This window comes from Vipera ursinii (assembly GCF_947247035.1).
Source record: "Vipera ursinii genome assembly, chromosome: 14".
Taxonomy (NCBI): domain Eukaryota; kingdom Metazoa; phylum Chordata; class Lepidosauria; order Squamata; family Viperidae; genus Vipera; species Vipera ursinii.
In genome coordinates this window covers 5,991,307-6,016,126 of record NC_139527.1, presented here as the reverse complement: position 1 = coordinate 6,016,126, position 24,820 = coordinate 5,991,307, and the positions used below count along the sequence as shown (strand labels likewise).

The window sequence follows — 24,820 nt, the reverse complement described above, 5'->3', positions numbered from 1 at the left end:
GGCACATTCTGGGCACGGAGCTCTCCCAGACGTTATAAACAGATGGAGTGAAGTGGTGTTTTTATCCCCAGCTGTCAATTCACACAACATTGCTTCATTGGGGCATAGTAATTGCGTGCATGGGAAGCTGATAAGGACAACTGAAGACAATGTTCCCTGCAAATATCTGGTTTCTGGTTCCTGGTTGCCTAGCAATCCCATATCATGGTTAGGAAGAACCTCTTCACGTTCCAGAGGTTACCAAACTGAAACTTCTGGAATACGTCAGGATCAACCCCCAGGGTCTGAGTTTTATGGGCCAGTGTGATGTGGAGGACTTAAAATTGGCTGCCCCAGCAGTGCACCCATTTAATGGATTAAGGCAGGGGTCCCCAACCCCCGGTCCGTGGACCAGTAGCGGGCCGCGGCATGCCAGCAACCGGTCTGCACAAACAAACAAAGCTTCATCCGTGGGATGCAGGCAGCACACTAAACCACGCACTCTCCGCTCTGTGGAAAAACCTCCCTCCACGGAACGGGTCCCTGGTGCCCAGAAGGTTGGGGACCTCTGGATTTAGGGGAGGGGCAGGGGTGCAAAATTGATCAGCTTTTTCCAGAGTCTGCTTTGATGTTTTCCCATCAGCTCTGCTGGTTGGGGGGAAGAATTCGTGGGCTGCTCTGTTTCCAAAGATGAGGTGTCCTTGGCGCTCTCTGGACTAGGTTGTTTTCTTGTAGACGTTCCATTACCCAACTAACATCGTAACATCGTCAGTAGAAAACCCCACTCCTTGCTAGCATTGATGACGTTCAGAGCCCAGGTGATCCTTGACTTACGACCACAGCTGGGTCCAAAACTTCTGCCGCTACGTGAGATGTTTTGTCAGCAGAGTTTTGCCCCATTTTGCGACCTTAATTAAATCACTGCAGTTGTTAAGTTAATGACAGGGTTATGAAATGAATCAGGCTTCCCCATCGACTTTGCTGGTCAGAAGTTCACAAAAGGTGATTCACATGATGCCAGGACAATGCGACCGTCATATACATGAACCAGTTGCCAAGCGTCCAGATTTTGATCATGTGACCAAGGAGAGGCTGCAACGGTCCCAAGTGTGAAAAACGGTCATGGTGTTGTTCTAACTTCAAGCCGTTGCTAAGGGAACTGTCGTACGTCAAGGACTATCTGGAAGGAGATGTGATTTGTAAAACAGATCCCCAAATTGTTCTGGTTTTCTTTGGTGTGGAGCACATCAACTATCCAAAAAAAGAGGCTAAAGGTAAAGGTACCCCCGCACGTGCGTGCTAGTCGTTTCCAACTCTAGGGGCCGGTGCTCATCTCCGTTTCAAAGCCAAAGAGCCAGCGCTTGTCCAAGGATGTCTCCGTGGTCATGTGGCCGGCATGACTAGACGCCAGAGGCGCACGGAATGCTGTTACCTTCCCACCATAGTGGTCGCTATTTTTGTACTTGCATTTTTACGTGCTTTCGAACTGCTAGGTTGGCAGAAGCTGGGACACTCACTCTGTTACGCAGCACTCGGGATTCAACCCGCCAAACTGCCAACCTTCTGATCGACAATCTCAGCGTCCTAACCAGAGCTTTTTTTTCTCATAGAACGCTCAGAACGGAGTTCCGGCACCTTTTTTGGATGGAACCTTGTAGGGTAGGCAAGGCGGGCTGCATATGACATGCAGGGCTTTTTTTCTCATAGAACGCTCAGAACGGAGTTCCGGCACCTTTTTTGGATGGAACCTTGTAGGGTAGGCAAGGCGGGCTGCATATGACATGCAGGGCTTTTTTTCTCATAGAACGCTCAGAACGGAGTTCCGGCACCTTTTTTGGATGGAACCTTGTAGGGTAGGCAAGGCGGGCTGCATATGACATGCAGGGCTTTTTTTCTCATAGAACGCTCAGAACGGAGTTCCGGCACCTTTTTTGGATGGAACCTTGTAGGGTAGGCAAGGCGGGTTGTATGACATGTGTGAGTTCCGGCACCTTTTTCTTTTACAAAAAAAGCACTGGTCCTAACCCACTGAGCCACCACGTCCCCTATCAAAGAGGTTAGTTGCAAATAAATCTTTTCTTTTCTTTTCACCTGACATCTGTTCGGGCTGGCATCCTAAACATTTGTCCTTTCTTTCTTTTTCCTGCCAAGATGGGTGAAGGAACCGCATCTAGACTCCACTGAGTTGCCAGTCCCACAGAGTTGCTAAAACTGGAGGAGAAAGCCTAATTTTCATGGGCCAGATTCTCATTGCTCTTAAGCTGCCTTAATTCTTCTTTCCAGTCCCTCACATCTGAGATGATTTAAACAGGAACGCGTCACCTTTAAGAGATTTGCACCCCATATATATATATATATATATTTCCACCGAAACAAGGTTTGGTAGATTGACTGCACCCGACAAGCTCATACCTTCTCTTTTCCGGCTCTTCATCCATCATGTCACTAGATGGAGATGTTCTAGACAGGAGGAGGTGGCTTTTAAGGCCAGGGCATGTTGATAAATGACTACATCTCATTAATGAATTCCAGATACTCACCCGATGGTTTTGGTAGGCCGTGACGGCAGTGAATCGGGTCTCCTCAAAAACAAAGGTCTTAAAGTTCTCCTCGGCGTACTTCTCGCTGTCTTTCCGCGGGTCCACGTAGACCACGTGGAAACGGGGCTGGTATCTGTGCATGGAGTTCAAAATGATCTGAATAACAAAACGAGCGAGGGAAATCATATAACGGGTCCGTTCAGCCACATCGAGGCGGTAGCGACGCACGCGAGAGAGAAGACCTCACAAAATGTTGGGGTAGAAGAGGCCACTTCAAAGGCAGCTTGCTCAACTCAGCTTGGCAAGAAGGATGGGGGAGTTGTCCACCATGTTGGCTGGGGGGGGGAAAAATAGCTCATTGTTTCAAGCCTTGGTTGGGGATCATCTGCCCCCCCCAAGATACTCTTCACATCCTTCTTCTATAGCAGAAGTTGATGGGTGAGGTGTACCCCATGTTGGCTGGGAATGATGGAGCTGGTGGTGTCATGCGGCTGCCAAGTTGTGGAGTAGGGATTCCTCAACTCTTTAACAGGTGTGGACTTCAACTTGCAGAATTTTGGAAGTTGACCTCCATGCATCTTAAAGTCACCAAGGTTGGAAAACCCTACTCTACAACTTTACAGCTGCACGACAAGCCCCATCGTTCCCAACCAACGTGGTGGACACCTCACCCATCATCTTCTTCTGTGGTAGAGGAAGGATCTGAAGAGTATCTTTTTTTGTGGGGGAGATGATCCCCAAGGCTTAAAACAAAGAGCTATTTTTGGCTATGGTTTGAGATTTAAAACTTGGCCCTTTTATGGCTTGTGGACTTCAGCTCCCAGAATTCCTCAGCCAGGCACGCTGACTGAGGAATTCTGGGAGTTGAAGTCCACAAGTCATAAAAGGGCCAAGTTTGAAGACCCCTGGCACAGTAGATGCTTTAAGTCAGAGATGTCTTTTCATCTTCCCAGTTTGGCCCACAACCTTGAGTTTCCCAACCAAAGTCTTCATCCTGCTGAATTTCCAACACCAGTTAAGGCCGATAAGATGCATACACATGGTTGTAAGCCAATAGATCTCTATAGATCTATGGTGGCCCAGTAGATCTGGTCAACAGTTTCTTGATCAATTCAAGAAGAACAACTTGAAGAACAACAGGACAACTTCCTCGTTCTATCCTTCAATTATTCAATTTTTCAACCATTTAAGCTTTCCCGTTTAGCCCACAACTTTGAGTCTTCCAACCAAGCCTTAATCCTGCTGAATTTTCAAGGCCAGCTAAGGCCGATAAGATGTAGACACATTGTCGTAACCCAACAGATCTGTCGTAGCCCAATAGATCTGGTCAATAGTTTCTTGATCGATTCAGGAAGAATTTGAAGGGACTATCTGATCATTTGATCTATCTGGCCTGGACTGAGGGGTTTTAAGTTTTAAACTTTGTTTTAATTTGTTGGGCTAGTAATTAATTTAATTTATTTTAATTCTATTTCTATTTTAAATTTTATATTGTTTTTTAAACTTTGCCCTATTAACCGCCCTGAGTCCTTCGGGAATAGGACAGTATATAAAACTAATTAAATAAATAAATAAAATAAATTTATGCAATCATCCGATGATCAATCCATTTGAACATCACCCGACACTCACAGGAAAACACCCAGATACAAAGAATTACCTTGAACAAGTACAAAAAAAGAACATAAAAGCTAGAGAAACCTGTCCTAAGATAATAGGGATTTGTTTAATGGGACCACTGTTGCTTTCTTCAAAACTTTTTTTTTTTTTGCTAACATTTCATCGTTTTAAGGTGCTGCTATGGTTTTCGTGTGTTGGGAGATGCCCAGAGTCACATTTGGGAAAGAGGCAGGCATCTCAATCGATCAAATAAATGGGGATGGTGGTGGTGCTCGTGGTGATATTCATGACCCCCAATCTCCCCAGCTGCCCCTGGTTCTCCCTTTCCCAGCGACCACTTACGTGCCCGTTGTCATCCAGTAAATTGTTCGTCAGCTTCAATTTATCAAAGGACACAATTTGCTTCATCCACTGAGCGCCCCTCGCTGGGGAGTCTGGGTGGTAGTGCACCCTCCCGGGCGTGGCAGGATCGGCTTTGCCAGCCACCAGCCAGGAAGAACTGTGAAACGCATACCTGTGGGGAGCAGAAAAGCCAGGAATTGGTTTGACTCACGGTGCTTGGAAAAGAGACCACCAGGAAATCCCAGAGGTGTAAATTAGATGCAAAAAAATAAAAAAGAGAGACAGTTAGAACAATTAATCAGTGGAACAGTGGCTTGCCTCCAGAAATTGTGAATGCTCCAACACTGGAAGTTTTTAAGACTGGGCAGCCGTTTGTCGGAAATGTTATAGGGTTTCCTGCCTCAGCAGGGGGTTGGACTAGATGACCTCGAAGGTCCCTTCCAACTCTCTTATTCCATTCCACATTATCTATTCTATTCTATTCTATTCTATTCTATTCTATTCTATTCTATTCTATTCTATTCTATTCATCCCATCCTCTATTCTACTCTACTCTACTCTATTTCTATTTCTTTCATTCTGTAATTCTATTCTATTCTGTTCTGTTCCGTTCCATTCCGTTCCATTCCATTCCATTCCATATTTTCTATTCTATTATTCTATTCTATTCTATTCTATTCTATTCTATTCTATTCTATTCTATTCTATTCTATTCTATTCTATTCTATTATCTACATTCCATTCTATCCTGCTGTGGTTGCACAAAGAAGCAACTGCAGGATGGCTGCCTTGACATCTGAGTGAGGCTTGTTCCCTTCCATCCAACCCTGTTGCCCGCATCGGACCCCCAAGGAAATTCTAGACTTCCCAGCCACGGGTGTCTTTAAAAAGCAGGTTTCGGTGAAGGGTGGAGGCTCCCAATGAAGGCTGAAGAGAAACAAATGAGGAATCAAGCAAGAAGGAAGGCGGGGGCGCCTCAGGCAAAATCCTCTTTCTTGCATGCAATAGATCCCCTTTCCTTTCACAAGCAAACATTTTTGAAGCCCTCCGGGAAGCTGCCGAGATATTTACCTCCTTATCGGGCGGCGGGTGCAAGCGAGAAGCTTGAAGGGGTCTGCAAAGGAAAGGGGGCATAGGAAGGGGAGAGTAACACCATGCGCCATCCCATAACTGGGGGGGGGTGGTCCTCTGGTCTATGAGGTCATCGTGGCACACAAGAGGTCAACGTGGCTTCCCTTTTTAACCCCCCTCTCCTAGAATGTTGGGTGGTCAAGGGGTAGTGGTGGAAAACCTCTGGGCTCTTGTTTTGTTGTGGTGTTTTTTTTTCCCCATTCCTTTAAATTCACTTAGTTGTCCTCAGTTTTAATCATGGTTTTCGTGCTTTTATAATAATAATAATAATAATAATAATAATAATAATAATAATAATAATAATAATAATAATAATATAAAGTTGGAAGGGACCTTGGAGGTCATCTAGTCCAACCCCCTGCTCAGGCAGGAAACCCTATACCATTTCAGGCAAATGGCTCTCCAGTCTCTTCTTAAAAACCTCCAGTGTTGGAGCATTCACCGCTTCTGGAGGCAGGTTGTTCCACTGGTTAGTTGTTCTAACTGCCAGGAAGTTTCTCCTTAGTTCCGGGTTGCTTCTCTCCTTGATGAGTTTCCATCCTTTGCTTCTTGTCCTGCTTTCAGGTGCTTTGGAGAATAGCTTGACTCCCTCTTCTTTGTGGTATATTTATGCTTTTGATCTAAGCTGCTGGGAGTCACTTTGAAGAGTGAGACAGATGATGTACACTTTTAATCATAAGTCCCCAAATAAATAAATAAATAAATAAATAAATAAATAAATAAATAAATAAAATCAGTAAACAAACTAGCAAACAAATGCTGGCATTGTTCCAGAAATGTGTGTGTGTGTGTGTGTGTGTGTGTGTGTGTGTGTGTGTACACCTGTGCTTGCGTGTTTGAGCAATGGAGGTAAGAGATGGAACCCTGGCCGTGCAAAAAACGATACAGTTTTCCCCAAAACACTGGGGGCGGGCGGGGGGGGGAATTACAAGCCGCACAAAATTCTCCTCTTCTCACACCGTTCAATTTTGCCAGGAGTTATCAGTCGCCCTCAAGCAGGTCAGTGGAAAAGGGGTGTGTGTGTGGATGTGTTCACAGGACACATGAAACTCCAATGATATTTGGCTGCCTGAGGGGGTCATGTGAAGCCTGCGTGTTTGGCGAGCTTAAGGAATCGGGTACGCCTGGAAAAGTAGGTGAAGTTCATAGCTAGGCCAAGGATGATGTGTGAACGTGAATAGGAATGAACTTTCCCTAACTGAATACCCCCACATAGTGCTGGGAGTTATGGGAACTGGAGTCCAGCACATGTGGGGAGTGCACAGTTGGTAAGTAAAGTGGGAGGGAAGGAGGCAGCAGGAAGGAGAGAAAGAGAGAGAGAAGGAAGGAAGGAAGGAAGGAAGGAAGGAAGGAAGGAAGGAAGGAAGGAAGGAAGGAAGGAAAGAGGAACGAAGGAAAAGAAAGAAAGAGAAAGAAAGAGAAAAAACCACTTATGCACAGAGGAAAACAGAAAGAGATAGAGAGAAAGAAAGAGAGAAATAAAAAAGGGAGAGAAAGAAACAAGAGAGAAAAAGAGAGAGAAAGGAAAGATTTCTACTAAACCTGTTTTTAAAAAAAGGCTCAGAGGCATTCTTGCTTTTAAACTGAGAACAAAATTGGAGATAATCACTGACAAATGACTGAAGCCTCAAAGCAAAATAATGATTAAAAAAAAAAGTAACAAATTTGAGATTTAGCTCCTAAATTGCAGCTTCTTGGCAAGAAGCAGAGGGCAAGCAAGACACTTTGTTCAGACTAGCTTTGGAGAGAGCTAGAAATGCGTGGAAGGAGCCCAGCGTGGAAGAACAAATTAGGGTGAGGGGGGGGAAGGAAAGGAAAGAGGGCCACTGGGAGAGGAATATACCACTCAGTGAAGGCCCCCACCCACTGAAAAGCATAGGGTTAATCAACCCTTCTTATGACTGTATGCTAGAAGTGAATTTTCCTCGTTTCCAAAAAGTCGATTTTTGCTCCCCTCCCCAGTTAATAGAATAGATTAAAACAATGGGCTGAGGGTGAGGACAATATTTCGTGGTTTTTATCCTGCCTTTACTATTTTTGCAAATATGTCAAGGCGGCGAACATAGCCAATATACCTTCCTCCTCCTATTTTCCCCAGAACAACAACCTTGTGAGGTGGGTTTTGCTGAGAGAGAGGGACTGGCCCAAAGTCACCCAGTTGGCCTTCATGCCTAAGGCGGGACTAAAACTCACCATCTCCTGGTGATTTGTCCAAACTCACCCAGCTGGCTTTCATGCCTAAGGCGGGACTAGAACTCACCATCTCCTGGTGATTGGCCCAAACTCATCCAGATGGCTTTCATGCCTAAGGCGGGACTAGAACTCACCATCTCCTGGTGATTGGCCCAAACTCATCCAGATGGCTTTCATGCCTAAGGCAGGACTAGAACTCACCATCTCCTGGTGATTGGCCCAAGTCACCCAGCTGGCTTTCATGCCTAAGGTGGGACTAGAATTCACCGTCTCCTGTTGATTGGCCCAAAGTCACCCAGCTGGCTTTCATGCCTAAGGCGGGACTAGAACTCACCGTCTCCTGGTGATTGGCCCAAACTCACCCAGCTGGCTTTCATGCCTAAGGCGGGACTAGAACTCACCGTCTCCTGGTGATTGGCCCAAACTCACCCAGCTGGCTTTCATGCCTAAGGCGGGACTAGAACTCACCGTCTCCTGGTGATTGGCCCAAACTCACCCAGCTGGCTTTCATGCCTAAGGCGGGACTAGAACTCACCGTCTCCTGGTGATTGGCCCAAACTCACCCAGCTGGCTTTCATGCCTAAGGCGGGACTAGAACTCACCATCTCCTGGTGATTGGCCCAAGTCACCCAGCTGGCAGGACTAGAACTCACTGTCGCCTGGTGATTGGCCCCAAGTTGCCCAGCTGGCTTTCATGCCAAAGATGGGACTAGAACTCACAGCCTCCCAGTTTCTAGCCTGCTGCCTTAACCACTGGACCAAACTGACCCTCACAATACTGTAAGAACAATACTGAATCCTCCGAGGAATATTCTGCCTTGATGGGGAATTTGCAACCCCCAGCATCAGCAAAAAAGGAGACAGACCCCCCAGCCCTGGGATCTGGTTGCAGCTTGTGATTGTCATCCTCCCTCCGTCCCTCGCAAGACCCTCAGCCTCCTGCTCGGAGGTCACCTCCATTCAAGGACCAATACTTGCCGATAACGTTTGTCGTCCACCGGGACAAAGTCCATCAGGAGCATGTAGTCTGCCATGGGATCCATCCCGAAAATCTTCACCTGGAACGTGGGGAACATCCTCCTGCAGGAGGAAGAGGAGAAAGGTGAGAAAGAGCCACTCTGACCTCTGCCTGAGGGAAGACTTTCCAACAAAAGGGAAACGGAGGTGGCGTTGAGCAGTGAGAACCTCAAAGCCCTGTAGGAAGGTGGCTAGACAGTGACAGAGGACCTTGGGGTGGACATGGCCATCTCTTGAGGCAAAGGGAGGGATTTTGCCCACTGAATGAGATGTTTTGAAGGCCATTTCTGACATCGCCCAGCCAATGGTGGTGACCCAACACTTAGGGTGTCACCCTAGCCATGTTTTTGATGACATTTAAAAAAAACTAACCTTCTCTTCTAAACCAATTTATGAGATCGTGAGGAGTCCCCATTAGGAATTGACTGTCAATTGGCCATCTTCAGTGTGTCACGAGACTCTTCTTCATTATTTGTTCTCTTGCCCCACTGGCTACAGATTGGCCTCTTTGGCCTCTTGGTCCAAAAAAATCCTAACTTAGAAATGGGTACCATATGCTGTCCGATTTCAGATTTCACGCTGTAAATCTCAATTCTCTAACTACCAGTAGGATATTTGTAGCTCAGGGTTGAAAACGGTGGGGGTTTTGGTGCTTTCTGAGCGTGGTGCTTTTCTTGCAGAGAGCTAGCCCCTCTCTCTTCTAGCACTGATGATGTTACCTAGTTGGGTAATGAAACGTCTTCAAGAAAACCACCAAGTTCAGAGGGCACCAAGGACCCCACAGTCCTCCTCCTCCTCCTCCCTTCTAGCACTGATGATGTTACCAAGTTGGGTAATGAAACGTCTTCAAGAAAACCACCATGTTCAGAGAGCACCAAGGACCCCCAATTCTCTAACTGCTTAATTCTGCACTTAGCATATTCAGGGGAAGAATTCTGACTACTGACTAGGTCAGAATCTGTATTTCCAGCCAGAATAAAGCCGGCAATTGAAGACTTGGTTGCCCGCCACAGATAAAGAAGCAACTTTTTTTTTTAATTAAAGCTCCCAAGTTTAAACTTTTGGCTTCATCTTCCTGGCCTTCTGAGTTAGTGGGTCTTCTTCTGACATCCTTGGAAGAAGCTAAAAAATAATAATCCATCAAGGTATTCTCACTAGCATGGCAATCCCTGGCGCCCATCCCTCAGCCCTGACAAAGAGGCAAATTAGCACCACTGAAAAATCCGCTCAATTGTATTAGTCAAGCTTCTAGTTCTCATCACAACACAACACAAAGCCAAACTTGGTCTGATTTGCTTTTTTGCCTTTCTTGGGTGAAACTCAAGGTTGCAAGTTCTGGGATTATTATTATTTTTTTTAAAGGCAATTTGAGCCCAGCTTTACAAACCCAGAGCAACTGACCGGAGAGCATGTATGTCCAAGAATGAATAAATTCCATCATTAAACTCGTGGGATTCCTTCCACAGAAACTCTTTGTCCTCCCCCCTCCCTTTTAATTTACAGATGCCTCCAACACTTTCCTTGCTCCGGGCTTGCAGTAAATGTAAGTGTAACGACACACGCCCTGCACAAGTTTCCTTCCAAATGCAAGATGCGTTGCCATATTCTGAGGCTCCTGGCAAGCCAATATCCAAAGCTCCCTAGCAAGAAAGGCTGGCTGTTAAAAGAACTTGCCTTTTCCAATTAAACATGACAATTTGTGGGCAAGATTCCATCCAGTTAGGAAATATTTTTTTTCCCTGAAACTCAGCTGAAGGGAGAAGTGAAAGCACTCTGAACTAGGCGCCTGGAACTTTGGCTGGTTCCAAAGAGTGGCCAAGTTGCGCTCACACTGCTGTAACCACGAACACAAAAGCCAGGACCATTTGAGGGCGCTTGAATGGACACCTAGAGAAGTTTCTCACAATCGCCCAGACTTCAACCCTCAGCCTCCCCAGCCAGGTGGAGAGGATGGGTGCTGTAGTCCATGCCTCGCGCAGACCACCAGCTTTCCCTCCCTACTCTCTCCCCTCCTTGGTCTGAATCAACAACCTGAGAGAGAGGGAAGGGGGATGAGGGGGCGGCTTTGGGGGATTTTGCTACCCTCGCTGAGGTCTAGAAACTGATCTTCGGCCCAGTCTCCTTTCTGAGCAGGTTGCCTTCCCCTGGCTAGCTATTTGTCAGGATTTAAGGATAGTGACCTGGGTGGCTACTCCAATTTATAGCAAAGGAAGGGAGGAGAAGGAGGAGGAGGAGGAGGAAGGAGAAAGAGAAAGAGAAAATGGAGAAGGAGAAGGAGAAGAAGGAAAGAAAGGAGGAGGAGACGAGGAGGAGGAGGAAGAGGAGGAAGGAGAAGGAGAAAGAGAAAATGGAAGGAGGAGGAGGAGAGGAAGAGGAAGGAAGAGGAGGAGAAGGAAGAAGGAGTGAGAAAATGGAGAAGGAGGAGGAGAAGAGGGAGAAAGAAAATGGAGAAAGAGAGAAAGGAGGAGAAGAGGTAGAGGAAGGAGAAAGAAAATGGAGAAGGAGAGAAAGGAGGAGCAGGAGGAGAGGTAGAGGAAGAAGGAAGAGGAAGGAGGAAGAGAAAATGGAGAAGAAGACAGAAAGGAGGAGGTTTTAAAATCCCACAATCCACATTATACTTCTTTTCTCCATTTTGCTCTTACATTTTACATTTTAGGGAGGGAGGGAGGGAGGGAGGGAGGGAGGGAGAGAGAGAGAGAGAGAGAGAGAGAGAGAGAGAGAGAGAGAGAGAGAGAGAGAGAGAGAGAGAGAGAGAGAGAGAGAGAGAGAGAGAGAGAAGAGCAGGGCCGATCCCCCAGATCCACCTGATGGGACCTTATTGACAAAGGAATCCGAGAAGAGGCCGCAGTTTAAAATATTCATCGCGCGTCCTTCCTTCGTCCTTTCGCCCGCAGCGAAAACGATCTGAACTTGTTTCCATTCCTTCGCGACTTTCTTAGCAGCCCCGGTCTGGATGCGGATGGTCGATCTGGGGTTTGTTGCGTGTTTTTTTTTCCTTTTTTCTTATAAGCAGCTCAGATCCCTCCTTGCCTCGCCCAAGTAAAAGCAGACTTTTCAGTTCGTCCTGACCCCCTTCGGGACGGTTCAGGTCGCTTCACACGACCCGCAAACATTGGCGATACCAGAATAATTTGACAAATACGATTTGAACTCAGAAGGCCGAGAGGACGAAGAGGAGGAGGAGGAGGAGGAGGAGGAGGAGGAGGAGGAGGAGGAGGAGGAGGAGGAGGAGGAGGAGGAGGAGGAAGAAAGCGAATTAGCCGCGTTCGCAGCCTTGAGTGACTTATAAAACGAATTACGGGCGGGATATGAACGAATGAAATAAATCATCATCATCTAAACATCTGGCTAGATGTACGGTTAGCCCAAAGGATACTAATAAGCCAAGTCCTTGGACCTGAATTATTTTATTTTTTTTCAAGTAAATTTTATTTATTTATTTTAAAAAAAGTTTTCTCCAGCCTTCGTCTGAGAACCTAATCGTAGATTGCCCGTAATAATAAATAAGAGAGCGTATTAATACAACGCAACGCAATGCAAAACGTAGGATGGTAATATAATATTTGATAATGATGATAACATCTGATCGTATCATATTTTTGATCGTGAAAGATCCAGCAAAAGGGATCTTTCCCCCCCCCACCTTGGAACAGCTGACTTCCCGCAAGGCCTTGAACACCCTCAAAGGACCACATCTGCCGATCTCAAAATCCCGGGGAAGGAGTCGATAGTGGGGGGGGGGAGGGAAATGCGAAACCCGGACTGAACATCTGGCCGAGTGTGCGAAGACCCACAATAACATCTAACCTCTTAGTCCAATTGAAACTCCGACTGTCCATTTGGAAGAATTCTTTTGCCTGCGTGTATGTGTGCGCGCGATTGTGTACATGTGATTGTGTGTGTGTAAAACCGTGCAGTCCGGTTGAAATCAACCCTACCAACCGCGCAGGGGTCTTGGAAAACTCCCCTCCCCACTCGAAACAGCAAAGGGGCGCCGCGGATTTTTTCCCCCTTTATCTTTTTTCTTTTCTTTTCTTTTTTTGCACGTGTGAAGCTCGTTTCTTCCCGCAAAGCCGGGAACTCTCCGAGGGAGATGAACGGTTAAGAAACTATGAAATATATGCATAGAATCAACAAACTGGCCGGCATTTCGGCGAGAAAATGACCTTTTTTTCCGTCGGGATTTTTTTTTACCCTTTTGGGAGGCGGGGGGGGTGGGGGAGTGACTTTGAAATCGCTTTTGCGAGACAGGCGGTTATACAGATCGCATAAATCGATAGAAATAGATTTTAAAAAAGTGCCGTCCGCGGCATAGATTTTTTTAGCCGGGCGTGGTGCTACAAGACACCCCCCCCAAGACTTATTTCTTAGAAAAGGGGTGCACGGTCAGAACAACGGAAGATAACTTCAGCGGAGACTTAGATTGTTATTATTTTAATTTAAATAATGACCCGTTATTGATAATAGGATTTATAACAACACGGAGTCGGTATAGGTGTTTGTTCTTTTGCGGAAAAGAGGCATCTCCCCCCCTTTTTTTTTACGCATACAGAAAATTTTAGGTCATAATCTGAGCCCCCTTCCTCAGATGGGGAGGCGGGGGGGGGGGAAAGAAAGGGCCCTTTATTTCCCCTTTAGCTTTGAAAATCTCCAAAGACGGATTTCTGTGGAAGAGCGTTAAACTTCTTCGGCGGATTTAGAAGACAGAAGAGGAAAAATAATAATAAATCTATCAAGGAAAATGATTTATTTGGCGCTGGTGGATCAGGCCCACTGGTGTTCTTTCCAACCGTCTCTCTCTCTCTCTCTCATAACCCAGCCTTGAGGAGGTGGGGGGCAGGAGATGTGAAAAAGAGTCTCAACTCTTAAAAGTTCTCAGCAACTGTTCTCCAGCTTACTGTGGCCTCTAAAGCCGAAATAAAATGAAACAGCTGCCCTATTTATTAAATTGTTATTATTATTAAACAAATTTATATAACTCCCAACTTACTCATAGGTGACGCCAGGCTGATTCATAGAAAATTCACAATCTCTCTCTCTCTCTCTCTCTCTCTCCCCCCCTCTCTCTCTCCCCTTGTCCGTCCGTCTGTCGGTCTCTCTCTCTCTCTTACACACACACACACACACACACGTTTGGTGTCTCACCAATACATTTGTGGGGTTGCACATTACAAACTGCAGAATTCCAATTTCGGGGTATTGGGGGGCTATTGGAATTTATAGTCACGCTTTATGGAGAGAGTGCCAGGTTGGAAGAAAGTTGGACGGGGGCATTGTACAAAGCCAGGGTAACCTTTAACCATGGTCTCTTCACTAAGCTGAGTTGGCTAGTATTTTCCAGCCAGCAAAAAATAATAAAAAAAAATCGATTGCTACCGCATCTTGGCTGCAAAAATCAGAGCGTCCTCTAGAGGGCAGGAGGATGGACCCCGTGGGTCCAGTCTGTGCTGCCCTCTAGGAATGGTCCGTGGTATTGCTAGAGTCAGAAATGGGGAAATTACACTTCTGAGAGGACGTGGGGGGGGGGGAAAGGTAGGGAGCTGTGGCTTTGTATGTTGGGTAACCCAAATCCCCATTGTTGGTAAGCCTTGGTTTGTGACTGGGCACAACTCTTCAGTGCAACTCTGATTTATTCCACAAAACAGATTTTAGGACACCTTAAATCGATGCAGCACACCAAAGAGGCTTACTTTTAAGGATTTCTGTGGAATAGTGTTGAAACCACCCCCTTTTTTTAATCCAAGGAAGACTCGTGTGGAAGCAAAAATATAGAATTTATCTGGACGCATGCAGTAAAATATAACCAATTCCAAAATATGTGGAAACCACCACACCACCCCCACCCCGATTTGCGGCTTCCTTTAGTTGTAGATCCAGGCGGTTAAATCAGTTAGAAAACTATACCTAGAAACGCTGACGTGGGAAGAAGTTAAGGTCCACGAAAACATTTCATTTTCCGTTCATTTTTTAACCAAGACCAACGAATAAAACTCTCCGTTAAAGAAAAGGGCCAAGGCGCGCCTGGATTGCAATCTTTCATTTCCAACAACAGAGACGAATCCACGTGGCCTCGAACTATTTTATGCATAAGGATCGGCCGGATCTCCACTTTAATTCCAGGTTTACATGATTTTTCCCTTAAAATAAAAGGGGGAATAAAGGTATAAACACACAGGAGAAGAGAAGAGAAGAGAAGAGAAGAGAAGAGAAGAGAAGAGGAGAAGAGAAGAGAAGAGAAGAGAAGAGAAGAGAAGAGAAGAGAAGAGAAGAGAAGAGAAGAGAAGAGAAGAGAAGAGAAGAGAAGGAGTCTATTTCTAATTTTTCCCCGGAGCAATGTTTTGATAGAGCAGCTTGCGTTCAACTTAACCCTTTCTTTCTTTTCCTGTCTGTTTTTTTTTAACGAAATGCGAACGGGCATTTTCTGAGGACATTTTTCTGCACCCCTCCCCGGCTTTAGGAGGCCTATAGATCGATTCTTCAAAGAGACGAATTGCAAACTGGTTGCCTTCAATAGGAAAGCACGCCTAGATTGTCACTTGCATTTGAGGGCCAGCAATATATTTTTCCCCCCTTTGGCCAAAGCCGCGTTCAAAACAGGTTGCCTTCAATAGGAGACCATCCTTAGATTTGCATTTGAGGGTCAGCAATATATTTCTCCCCCTTTTACCGAAGCCGCGTTTTTTTTTATATTTATATAATTCGAAGCTTCTTTCCTAACCGCCCTTCATCGCGTTGGGTTACTAGAAGAAATCAACGGAGCAAAAACGTTTCAAGGAAAGCATAAAGGGAGACTCTACACAAAGCAAATATCAATATTTTTTTGCGGGGGAGGGGGAGGAAAAGAATTAATGATGTGTGCGCGTATATGTGTGTGCACACAGAAACGATGCATACACGTATCCTTTAAAATGTATATACATCCGCGTGCTTTCATAAACACACGCACACCCTTTAAAATGTAACACACACGCACATGGAGATAGGTATGCACGCTTTTATAAACACACACACAGAGAGAGAGCACAGCATGGTAAAACACACCAGCACATACTATGTTTAAATTATGTACACACACACATACACACATATACATAGATACGCAGATACACATGCATGCATATGCGCACACATATATACATGCTTTCATATTTATAAACACACACATATGTGCACACTTATTTTAAATGTGTATATATGCACACACACACACACACACTTTCATACACACACACAAGTACACACACACACACACACACACAAAGAGACGTTATTCTAAATGTCAGGTTTCAAACACTATTTATTATATCAATTACATTAAATGCTGGAATCGGTGGCCATTTTCTTCTAAATCCTGCGGCCTCAGCAGCGACCATTCCTAACTACAGTAATATTTTCTCTTGCGGGGGTGGTGGGGGGATATGAATGAATTAAGCAGACGGTCCTAGGGGGGCCCTAGCTTTGGATTCCCCCCTGGATGAGGGCTTCAAGGCTTCAAGGCCAGCGCCATGGTTAAAAGCGTCACACAAACTTCTGTCCGGGAAGGAGACAAATTTTTGCAGCTCTTGAAAGAGACAGGAAAATAATAAATGGTGGGCGAGACACCGAATCTCTAGCTTGTTGGTTTCTCTCCCCACCACCACCACCACCCTCCCGCCACGGATTTGATTGTTAATGTTGCCTTTCCCTCCCCCCCACCCCGCCTTTTTTTTTTTTTGCTAAATACAGAAGGATTTTGCTGAGGAACTTTGCATGGCTAAGAACTGGAGCGGCCCAATCAATTGGGGACAATTCCATTGTTTGAGGGCACATTCAATGAAGCTCTATCCAAGGAAGGAAGGAAGGAAGGAAGGAAGGAAGGAAGGAAGGAAGGGCACCAGGAAAGAAGGGAGGGAGGGAGAGCTGGCAAAAGGAAGGAGGGAAGGGAGGGAGGGAGGGAGAGCTGGCAAAAGGAAGAAAGAAAGAAAGAAAGAAAGAAAGAAAGAAAGAAAGAAAGAAAGAAAGAAAGAAAGAAAGAAAGAAAGAAAGAAAGATGGGGAACCCAGTCTAAAATCCTGAGCATCCTTGAACTTCAGAGCAAGGCAGCCCCTCTTCCACCCCCTCGCTCACAGAATAAACCACACAGGAAAATGTGCACTCGTCGGTTTGAAAACACACACACACACACACACACACACACACACACACCCTACCCCTTTCCCAAGGTCGTCCCTCTCGATGTGTCTGAGGCAGCTCCCATCATCCCCAGCCAGATGGAAGGAGAAGGGCGACATGCATGCACACAAGGAGGCAGGCGGTGGAGTTTTAGTAGGACTAAAAACAGCTTTGGGAAGCCTGAGGTTCCGGAGCTATTTCCCCTACCCTTAATGAACTGATCACTTATCGCCAGGAGCTAACGCAGCTAATTATTCCTCTTCTGATTACCGGACCCGGCTTCGGTTACATTTTTCATTTCCTGCAAACTCTACAGACCCGCCTTCGATCGGGCCGAAACCCAGCCAAGAGTTTGCAGGGGGAGGAAGGTCTAAAAGATTGTGTGGGGGGGGTGTTGCCCCAGCTTGTAACCTACCCTCAGAGCCAGACCGAATGTAAAGAAAAGAAAAAGTGAGCTTTAGGAAGAGAAAAGTCGACATAGGCTGAGCCGTAGGGAAAGCGTTCAAATAGGAGAGGCCTAAGGAGGTGGGAAAAGCAAGCGAGGCTGTGCAGCGGGCTAGGAATGAACTTTCCAGTGTTCCCTTGCATTAATAAAATCACAATCGGGCGTTTTGTCTCTGTGGCTTTCCAGCCATTCTTCAAAATACAGGTTGGCTGTACTTCGCCCCCCCCACTCCCCCGCGCGCACCGCCGCGTAAAACCCGCGGAGGATTAAACTGTAAGACAAACTCCCCCAAGCATTCGGCATCCAAACGCTTCCCCCATCCGAAACCGTTCCCGGCACTTTCCCCGCAGCAAAGCAACGGCGCCCCCACTCCACCCCTCCCCCCCAGACTTTTCCGCCCTCCCCTGCCGCCCCCAAATTCCTGGGAAAGACGCGCAAAGTCGGCCGAGTCCTCGCCAAAGACCGCGCGCAAGGCGGGCACCCGGGCTGCGCCAAAAAGAAGAAGACCACCCTTTTGGCGCACAGGAGGCGCAGCGGGGCCTGGAAAAAGCGCAAGGAGGGGAAGCGGCTGGAGCCCGGGTGTCACCCTCCCCAACGCAAGGAGGGGAAGTAGAGTTCCTCCCCACCCACCTCCCAAACCCACAGCCCACCCCACGCAACTGTTTTAGGGACCCTCCGGGCCCTACTGACCTGCCCGCCTTGGTGACGATCATCTCGGTGCCCAGTTGATTGAATTCGTCCCAGAGCGCTTTCATCTCCAACTGGACGCTGACGTTGGCCACTTTGGGGTTCTTCTTGACCGGAGCCTTGGTTGAAGCCGGGCCAGATCCTCCGGAGCCGGATCCCGATCCGCTGCTTCCTCCTCCTCCTCCCCCTCCTCCTCCACCGCCTCCTCCTCCTCCTCCTCCTCCACCACCGCCGCCGCCGCCGCCTTCGGGAGCCTCGGAGCCCCCCGGAGGAGCTGGGTTGTTGCCCCCCGCTCCGGGCGCGAAGGAGTAGCCGCCGTGCTGCGCTTGCCCGTGGTGGTGGTGGGGTGGCTGGTGGTGGTGGTGCTGCTGCTGCTGCTGTTGGGCCGGCGGGTGGTGAGGCGGCGGCTGGGCCGAGCAGGGCTCGTAGTGCGGCGGCGGCGGCGGCTCATGCTGGCCGTAGGTCTCTCCGGCCGGGGAGGGCGGGAGGTGGGGGTAGCCCGCCGCGGCGGCCGCGGCCGAATTGAAGCTGCTCAGGCTGTTGGCGGTGAAAGCTGCAACATCGCAAAAGTGGGAGAGCTGCGTGAGCCACGGGCTGGAGACGGCTGAGATCATTCCAGGCAGGAGGCGAGGAAGAGAGAGAGAGAGAGAGAGAGAGAGAGAGAGAGAGAGGGAGGAAGAGAGAGAGTGTGTCAGGAGAGGAGGAGGAGGAGGAGGAGGAGGAGGGCGGAGAGGGCACCCAAGCGCCGCCGGCCGGCCTGGCTCCCTCGCCTGCCCGCCCTGCCTTCCCTCCCGCCCTCCCTCCCTCCCACTGGGCTCTGGGCCGCCCCGTCGCGGCCCGCCTCCACTTATAGCACCCCGAACAGCCAGCCAGCCACTCCGACGGCCGTCCAGCGGCGTGCGCGCCCTCAAAAGGGCGCCCGGAACGCGCGTCCCTCGCGGCTGCCTCCTGCGCTCGGCCAAGTTCGAGCCGGAGCGCGCACGCTCCGCGCGGGCGCGCGCTCCCCCTTCTCTTCCTCCCCTCCATTCCCCTCCCTTCCTCCTCCTCCTCCTCCTTTCTCCCCCGCCCCCTTAGAGACCCAGGCTTCGGGTTCCAGTTCAGGGAAGGTCTTGCCCTTCCCCACGTCCAACTGGACGCTCTTCTCCCCGGAGCTGGGCCAAGTCAACCCGTGCGCGCAAAGCCAGGCTTGGCTTCGCCCGCTGCTTCTCCCCCTTCTCCGCCCAGCCGGGGTTTGTGCCAGCCGAGGGCGCGCTCCTCCTGCTTCCAAGGCGCGCTCCCAGCTGGGAAGGGAAGGGCGCGGCGCCGCGCTCTGTTGTCTCTTCCCGGGAGCGCGCACCGCGCCTCCTCTTGGCTCGCCTCCTTCCCTCCCGAGACCCAGCACGGAGCTTCTCCGCCCCGCTCCTCTCCTCTCCTCTCCTCTCTCTCGGCCTCCCCAGCCCGGAGGGGAGCAGGCGAGGAGGCAGCCAACCATTATGCTGGTTGGGGCGAGGCTGGTTCGCCCCCCACCCACCCCCGTCCGCCCCCGTCTAACCTTGTTCGCCTCTCTTTCTCCCGGCTTGGCTGCCAGGCTGCCTCGCCGGGTGCCCCCGAGGCCGCCGCCAAACCGGTTCTAATTGGATTCTTGCTTTCCTCCTCTCCTTCCTCCGAGATAAGGCGGAGGGGGAGGGAGGGGGGGTTAACCACCTTTGCAGGTAAAACCAAATCTTTCCCCCCCCCCCGGGAATGTTTGACGAGGAGAGCAATCCGGTCTCGGGCCAAAAAAAGAAAAGGAGGGGGGGGCTGACTTCTACTATCCCTTCCCGTATATACATATAGGCGGTATATATAAGATAAAATAGCTATTGGCAATCTGCTTAGCGCCTGTTCTCCCATTCGCCCTTCCTGCGGGAGGAATTTGGCCTCCACCAGCCAGAAGGGGGGGGGGCAATCCTGCAAAACCCCCCCCTTCCGACTGGCCTTGTCCCGATCCTTTCCATGGGCCCCCAACTCTAACCCTGCCCGGTTGGGCCGAGGCTGGAGACCAGGAGAAAGGGGACTGGACAGATCCAGAAGGAGCCTCGTTCTGGAGCCTTCTCCAGCCCAACGCGTGTTAAACGCGTGTTAAACTCCGGGGCAATCTATCGGGGCGCCCCGAGCCTCGGAATCCCCATCAATTCCAGAGGAATTTTTAAATGGGGCTTAGAGTTGTGGAGGTCGGGCGGTGGTGGTGGTGGGGGGGGAAAGAAACAACTTTGAGTTCGCCTTTGGAAGTTTGCAGCTGGAAGAGAAGGCGCGATCCATTCTCCGTTTTATTTTAATGCCAAATGCCATTGAAAGACGAGGGCGCGGGGTGGTGTGTGTGTGTGGGGGGGGGAGAGAGGCGAGGAAACGAGTCAAGCGTTTTTCCATACATCCCTCCAACGCCTTTCGCCTTGGGGGGGGGGTGGGTGGGGGTGGGGGTGTCTCGTGCAATAATTTCCTACCGCGGTTTCCCCTCGAAAGCCCTTGTGAACCCGCTCGCGAAAAAAGAGTTGGCTTTTCAGGCCGTTCGTGCGGCGAAGGCTTCGGCGGCGGGGGCGCCATAATTTTCTTTTCTTCCCGCGATTAAACTCTCTGACACCGTCGCTACTTATTATGCGAGAGAATAAGGGCAACGGCTTTTTTTTTAATTATTATTGATTATGTGGCATTAAGTGGTTGTCGATTTTTAGGATTATTTTTAATATATATATAGTAATATAGATAGATAGATAGATAGATAGATAGATAGATAGATAGATAGCAGACAATAATAACAGATAGATATAATAAATAGATAATAGACAATAATAACAGATAGATAGATAATAGACAATGATAGATAGATAGATAGATAGATAGATAGATAGATAGATAGATAGATAGATAGATAACAGACAATAATAACAGATAGATATAATAAATAGATAATAGACAATAATAACAGATAGATAGATAATAGACAATAACAGATAGATAGATAGATAGATAGATAGATAGATAGATAGATAGATAGATAGATGATGATGATAGAAAATATAGATATATAGATAAATGGATAGAAATAAATAGAAAGATAGAAAAATATAGGAATTAGGATGGACGGACAGATAGACAGATAGATGATATAAGAATTAGGATAGACAGATCATAGAGATGTGTCTTTGTGTGTGTCTGTGTGTGTGTCTGAGTGTGCCTGTGTTTTGTGGGTGGTGGTGGAGGGAGGGAGGGAAGGACGGACAGACAGATGATATAAGAATTAGGATAGACAGACAGATAATAGAGATATGTCTTTTTGTGTGGGTTTGTGTCTGTGTTTTAGTGTGCCTGTGTTTTGTTGGGGTGAGGGAGGGAAGGAGAGAGGACATTTTAAACAATTCACAGCCAAGCCGAAAAACCTATAAAAAGAAGTGGATAAAATTCAGACGAAGCTACATTGTTTATTTTGCCTTTCCACCCGTCGTTCTTCCAAACGCTCCAGCATTATTCCACGGGGCGGGGGCGGGGGGCGGATTTTCCGGCGTTTAATTTTCAGGATATTTTTTTTTTCTTCATTTGATAGCTACAGCCTCTCGACCTCCATCACAAATATTTGGGACAAATATTTAGGTCAAAACCCTGTGGGTTTCTCTCCTATTCTCCCGTTCAGAGCAATATTTTGGTTTTTTCAAAGGCCTGTGTCAGCCCTCAAGGCAAAACCAACTTTCTTTGACCTGCAGCTCTCAAATGGAGCCACAATATTATTTTTACACGGGTTGTTTCTCGTAATCTTTTTTTTTTTTTTTGTCTCAACGACCCAGTTATCCCTTCCTCTTTTCTTTTTATTTTTTTCCCGTCTCTTCTGCACTGTGTAAACCGTGAATTGATTTGTTTCATTTGCATCCCGCCTTTATTTTATTTTATTTTATTTTAAATCAGGCGGATAGGAACATATCCACCACATCGTCCTCCTATTTGCCCCCAACAACAACCCTGTCAGGTAGATTGGGCTGAGAGAGAATGACAGGCCCGAAGACAACCAAGTGGCTTCCGTGATGGCTAAGTCGGGACTAGAACTCACCGTCTCCTGGTGACTGGCTCAAAGTCACCCAGTCGGTTTTCATGGCTAAGGAGTGACTTGAATTCACCATCTCCTTTCTCTTATTATTCAGTTGAACGCATTAAAAATAAAGGGCTTCTTAAGGCACCGCATACTTTTAAAGAGGACTATATCAAAATTTATTTTGGGGAGCTGAAGAGAGACACCGCCCCCCCCCCCGTGCCTCGGTGGAGATTATATCTGAACTTTTGGAGACGGCTTAGCGCTACCCCAACCTGCTTGGCTAAATTAATTAAATCATGGCTTATTCGAGCCAGCGTTTTAGGGAGCAGATCCAGGGATGCTAAAACAACGCTGAGCTAAAATGTAATTTCTTAAGGTCTATATAAGAACAGGGCTGGCAAAAAAAACCCCCACAAATATTGCTAACCAGTTTTGTGTGGCAATAAGATCTGAAACCCGACTTCGTGGGCAATTAATGCCAGGAAGGTAGAATGCCCCATTTAGGGACCTAGCTGTGGTCTCTAAATCCAGTTGGTTTTATTTTATTGTCCTGTACAGGGGGGGGGGGGAAACAAGCCGTTTTCCACTCTTTAAAATAAATGGGGGGGCTTTAAAAAAAAGGGATCACTCCCTGCGGCCGAAGAGGAAAATCTTCGTGATTCTTCCTCCCAGATTTTGCCAAGCTGCCCCTTTGATTAATCATGGTTTAGCAATTCACCGATTCCAAAGAGTCTAGACTGCCTTTAACCCCACTGTTAAGCCACCTATATAGTTCGTGGGTTCTCCCCAGGAGCTAAGGACCCCAAAGCATATTGTCTGAATCTGGGGTGTTCCTGCCTCCGACACGCTGCGTACCAGCCCTCCCCTCGCGGACTTTACAGATGCGTGAGTTTGCCCTGGAGCGGCACTGCTCGTGGCAAGCTCGCTAGTATGACACTTAGCTGTCATTAACAGAGTACTGCTAGGTTTATCCCCGTGTCTGAGCTACTCGTACCTTCTGGGTTGTTCCCCCCCCCCTCCCATCAGAAGAGACTTCCCTCGAGAAATATGTATATATATTTGCACCCCAGTTAGATACCTATTTGTGTTAAATGGTGAATTTACTTCTCTGGAACGAAGCAAAACCCTTTGATAGAAAGGACTCTGAGGACTCTATTCCGAAGGCATGGTTACTCAGAATTAACTCAAGGTTTACTCAGAGAATCCCGTTTTCTTAAGCGGCACAGCAGGACTTGCCCAGCGGGCTTCTCCTAGTCCCCGAACTGGCCTGAGCTCACTTTCTAGGCTAACCATCACACTGACCTATATAAACTAAGCAACTAATTTAGACCGAGATTCAAGCTGAGCTGCTCGTGTGAATGTAGCCGCGGCTGGATCTGGTTCCCTGGTGGACTCATTTGGTGGGTCCTAAAAGAGACCCAGGCCCACAGACCTGTCAACAAAACCGTGGGGGGGGGAATCAATGGGGCAGCGAGGGAGGGGAGAGGTCACCTCCCCAGCCATTTCAAGCCCAGCTATTCTAGATGGCTGACGTGTGAGGACGTAGGGGCACAACCTGGCTTCCTCCGAAGCAAGCCAACTTTGGCCACTTCGTTAGCCACCTTGCCTGGATCCCAGCCACCCTGCAGTTTCGGATTCACGGCTATAGCGAACTGATCATTCAAGTTGCTAATTCCGGGCTGTTCCTTACAGGACGCGTGTCTTTGAGACCACACAACCGCGGTGGGACAGGTTAGATGAACAGAAGAAACCAAGGCTAGGCAAGGCTTGGTCGTAAGTTCCCTGATGCCGTCCTCTGAAAGGCGGTTTTGGATTTCAGCTGCCAGTCGAGGGGACGGCAGCCGGGAACGTCCTAAGGGCGCCGGGTCGGGGAAAACCGGCGTAGCTTGCTGGATAGGTGGCGCGGCTTAGCCAGGTTTCTGCGCCTCCATCCCGTCACCCGTTGGCCTGGAGGCCAGGAGCCCCCCAAAAGCCGGCCTATTCGGAGAGACACCCCCCAGTTCAATTGCAAGAGAGGGGTTCGTTTTTCAGAAGCGGGCAGCCTTAAGGAAGAGGGGGGGGTCTTTAATCGGAGGTACGTGAGTTTCCTTATTTTGGGCGAAACAGCAGGCAGATTTAAAAGGGGGGGTTGAGGAGGGGGGATTTGTCCCCCAGGCAATCCCCTTCGTCCGAATCTGGGCGGGGGAGGGTGGTCCCCGGAGGGGTGGCGGAGAGCAGAGGAGCCCCGGAGTTTTGGACCCCCGCGCGCAGCCCAGCCGTGATTCCCCCCCCCCGCGCCTTACCTTCCATGTCTCGAGTGACCGCGCTGAAATGCATCCTTCTCCGGGCGGCGGCGGCAACGGTGACGGCGGGAGGGTGGTAAGCTTTGCGAAGGCTCCCGCCGGCGAAGGCGGCGCCGGGCAGACAGTCCAGCGCAGGTTCTTCCTCCTCCTCCTCCTCCTCCTCCTCCTCCTCCTCCTCCTCCTCCTCCTCCTCCTCCTCCTCCTCCTCCTCCTCCTCCTCCTCCTCCCTCTCCCCCTCCTCCTCTTCTTCTTCCTCCTCCTCCTCCTCCTGGTCGCTGGCGGGTTCGGCGGCTGCAATTAGAGAAGCGATGCTGAACGCGTTGGCCTTTGGGGACAGGGGGCTCGCCTCGTCCATGGGAGGTGGGGGGTGGCAGCGGGGAAACCCGCCAGGGGC

The 24,820-nt window shown here is 48.6% G+C and overlaps 1 protein-coding gene across 1 annotated transcript in view; it reads right to left on the bottom strand.

Moving 5' to 3' along the window:
* Positions 1-24,548, bottom strand: part of TBX1 (T-box transcription factor 1) — a 38,794-nt gene extending 14,246 nt beyond the window's left edge. Inside the window, exons 1-5 of the mRNA XM_083373258.1 lie at positions 24,427-24,548; positions 18,109-18,709; positions 8,784-8,885; positions 4,482-4,653; positions 2,520-2,675 (exon numbers count right to left, since the gene is read on the bottom strand). Coding sequence (XP_083229384.1) covers positions 2,520-2,675; positions 4,482-4,653; positions 8,784-8,885; positions 18,109-18,709; positions 24,427-24,460 — 1,065 coding nt within the window. The 5' untranslated portion in view covers positions 24,461-24,548. The remainder of the gene's footprint in view (positions 1-2,519; positions 2,676-4,481; positions 4,654-8,783; positions 8,886-18,108; positions 18,710-24,426) is intronic.
* Between the last annotated feature and the right edge of the window lie 272 nt (positions 24,549-24,820).